Source organism: Atta cephalotes, assembly GCF_000143395.1.
Source record: "Atta cephalotes unplaced genomic scaffold scaffold01100, whole genome shotgun sequence".
NCBI lineage: Eukaryota > Metazoa > Arthropoda > Insecta > Hymenoptera > Formicidae > Atta > Atta cephalotes.
The window spans coordinates 1-3,289 of NW_012131164.1; the positions used below are offsets into that span (position 1 = coordinate 1).

The 3,289-nt window shown below is 28.2% G+C and overlaps 1 protein-coding gene across 1 annotated transcript; it reads right to left on the bottom strand.

Annotated features, from left to right (window-relative positions):
- Positions 1-619: 619 nt before the first annotated feature.
- Positions 620-2,797, bottom strand: LOC105625351 (katanin p60 ATPase-containing subunit A-like 2; the record flags this gene model as incomplete). Its single annotated transcript, XM_012206685.1, has 5 exons — positions 620-1,004; positions 1,097-1,299; positions 1,913-2,025; positions 2,092-2,260; positions 2,497-2,797. Coding segments are annotated over 5 exons (1,171 nt in total), but the record flags the coding sequence as incomplete, so codon positions are not given.
- Positions 2,798-3,289: the final 492 nt, after the last annotated feature.

The following is a 3,289-nucleotide window of genomic DNA, read 5'->3' on the forward strand; positions in this document are numbered from 1 at the left end:
TTTATATATAATTTTTATATTATTTATATTTTCAAATAATATTGATATAATGCCATAGATTTTTTTATGTAGGTTATTATCATGGATTAAAGCAAGCAAAAATTAATCAGCAGAAAAGAAGAAATTGTCAGTAGCCGTATAAGAATAATTATTTTTCCATAATATACATATTTTTATATTTTAGTTTAGATATTGTGTTAATAAATAAACTTTTTATTAATAAAATCTTTCAGACTTATTTTGCAGAATATTTTATTAGATTATGAAAAATTAATAAAACATTTGTGAAAAAACATATATATATGTGTGTGTGTGTGTATATGTTATGTACATATGTATGTACGTATATTCTATTTGTAAAATTTGTATTATTTTCTCTATATGTTTCACAAATATACATGTATATCTGTATACTTACGTATATTTTATATTTTAATTTACAATTAAAATGTGTATATCATTAAAATTTATATAAACAACTAATACGAATTTTACAAATATTTTAAACATGTTTACGAAATATCACTATTTTGTAGAAAAAAAAATTACATTATCTCATAGATGTACATATTTGTGTTACAATTATTTATCAGAACAGCTACTCTATTATTTTTTTTTCTTATTTTGAGAAACCAAATTCCTCATGCCATTCCGTATATTGTGCGTTCATATGTTTGGTAATGGGTTTTACTTTGGTTTTAGCAAGCGCAATATGATTAATTGCACTAATTAGACTATCATTTTGAATATTATTCATCGAGATTGTTTTAGCTTCGAGACTCGCCCAAATGGGTCGCAATTGACTGATCCATGCCTCTTTGCACAGCAGTTTTAAATCTGCGCAAGAATATCCTTCAGTTTCTTTTGCAAGTTTGAGTATCTCCGGCGAATTATACAGATCCTCACGCACATAAGATTGCAATATTTCTAATCGACTAGTTTCGTCGGGTAAATCCACAAAAATCCTTTTTTCTAAACGTCGCAACAAGGCAATGTCTATATTCCTAAAAGATAAAAAATGAATTTAGAGAGATTAACTAGAATAAATAAGATTATACGCTTATATGAATAAATGAATAAATACGTGTGTGTTTACCATGGAACATTTGTAGCTGCTAATAATACTACATTTGTGTACTCCATTGACAATAAACCGTCCAATCTAGCGAGAAGTTCAGCTCGAAATCTTCTAGCAGGTTCTGAATTCGATGAATGATCTATATTTTTTGTGGTCGTCCAATCGATTTCATCGATAAAGATTATCGTTGGTGCATAATGTTTAGCAAGATCGGTGAGTACCTACATATATAATATATTTATACCAATCTTTTTTTTCCATTTTGTTTTGGTGTATTCAAACTTGTCAATATATAAGAAATCAATTTGTAATTCGTAAGAATATATGAGTCTTGATGATCCTGTGAGTAATTTTATTTTTCATAATTTTATTTTTTACAGTTTTGTTCTATTCGTGTGGGCTAATTATTGTATTACGTCTAAGTGTTGTAATTTTTTATATAATTGAAAGTTTTAAAACTTTTATAACAATATTTAACAGTACCAAAACTCCACAGAAAATTCTTTTTTAAATGTGTGCTTCATGTGTGTTACGGTTAATAATAACAATGTAGATTATTATTTTATGTTCATAATAACTTGTATCGAGAATGAAAAAAAAGTATCTAATAGATATATATAATTTTGATTACAAAGACAGTACTAAAATTTTATTAATTGTACTATTTCTTTATCGATTTCTTTTACCTTTTCATCTTTTTTCTTAAACTTTAAAATTTAAAATTTAGATGAATATAGAAAATAGTATTATAGAATATGTCTAGAATTATGATTGTTCATCATTGTCGATTGTGGAAATAGATATTTCGAATGAATCGTACATTATTCGACTTACGCGAATGTATTTTTCTGAATCTCCTCTCCATTTGCTGATAACTGAACTAGAAGTGATATTAAAGAAAGTCGATTGACATTCGGTTGCGACTGCTTTCGCAAGCATCGTCTTACCTATTCGAGAATGTTTTTTTATCAATTTATCAATGGGTATTATATAATTTTCATATAATTACATACCAGTTCCCGGTGGACCGTATAATAATACGCCTTTGCAAAAACCGAATCTTTTATTAAATAAGCTTGGATATTTCATGGGATAAAGTATGGCTTCTTTTAATAACATTTTACAATCTTTCAATCCCTTTACGTCATCCCAATGAACATTCAAGTTTTGCTGCACTATTTCCTAGAAATTATTACTTATGTATATAATATTATTGTATTTAGATTCCATTTTATTTGTTTTCTTGCCGTATGGCAAGACATACATGGATAATAATTATAGTTATAATGACTTTCCTTTTAATGATTTGGATTTGTTAATGTAATTGTAACGAAAGCTTATACTTTATTAGAGAGAAAGTAAACATAATTTCTGCTCAAAAATAGTATAGTATGTATCACATATTTTTTGTTTCTTACCCGTGACATAACATCTGCAATCTCTTTTAGTTCAGAACTAAATGGATAGAGATTACCGATAGGTTTCAGTAGTCTCTCGTTATTAATGAAAGTTTCGTCGAACATTGGCACTTGTATAGCGACTCGATCGCCACTCTCCGCGGGAAAAATCGGCGTAACCGTCATACCAAGATTCAATTCATTCCATGTGAAAGTGGTATGTTTTTGTGCGACTTTATTTTTGCCAATATTGTTACATTCCTCAGTAACGCGATCCTCTTGCTTTGAATAGATCTTCGAAATTCTTTCTGCTCTTTTGTTGCTGTTACGAAAGTAGATATAATAAAGTAGCTTCGATTTTATCCAATTTATCGAGTTTATCGCAAAGAAATTGACGTCTTTCATAACTTGGGAAATACAAGTCAAAAGCCAATTAAATTATCAATAATTCGTTGATAAAATTTTATATTGGATTATGTTGCAAAATGTTATTTAATGATATTATTGGTAAGAGGAGCATATCTTTGAATACAAATATAAATACATCAATCGCGTATACACACACACACACACACACACACGCGCGCGCGCGCGCACACACATACATACAGGATGTCCCGAAAGTTTTTACCAATCGCTTTTATGTAGATAGAGCGGACTAAACTGAGTTGAAAAGTTCTCTACCATTTTGCAATTTTCGCAATAGTTAACAAGATATTAATTACTAAAAATTGATAAATGTTGGTCTTGAATAATTTTTACTCAAATACCATCAACTTTACAGAAAAATTGTAAGAGAAAAATTATTTATTTT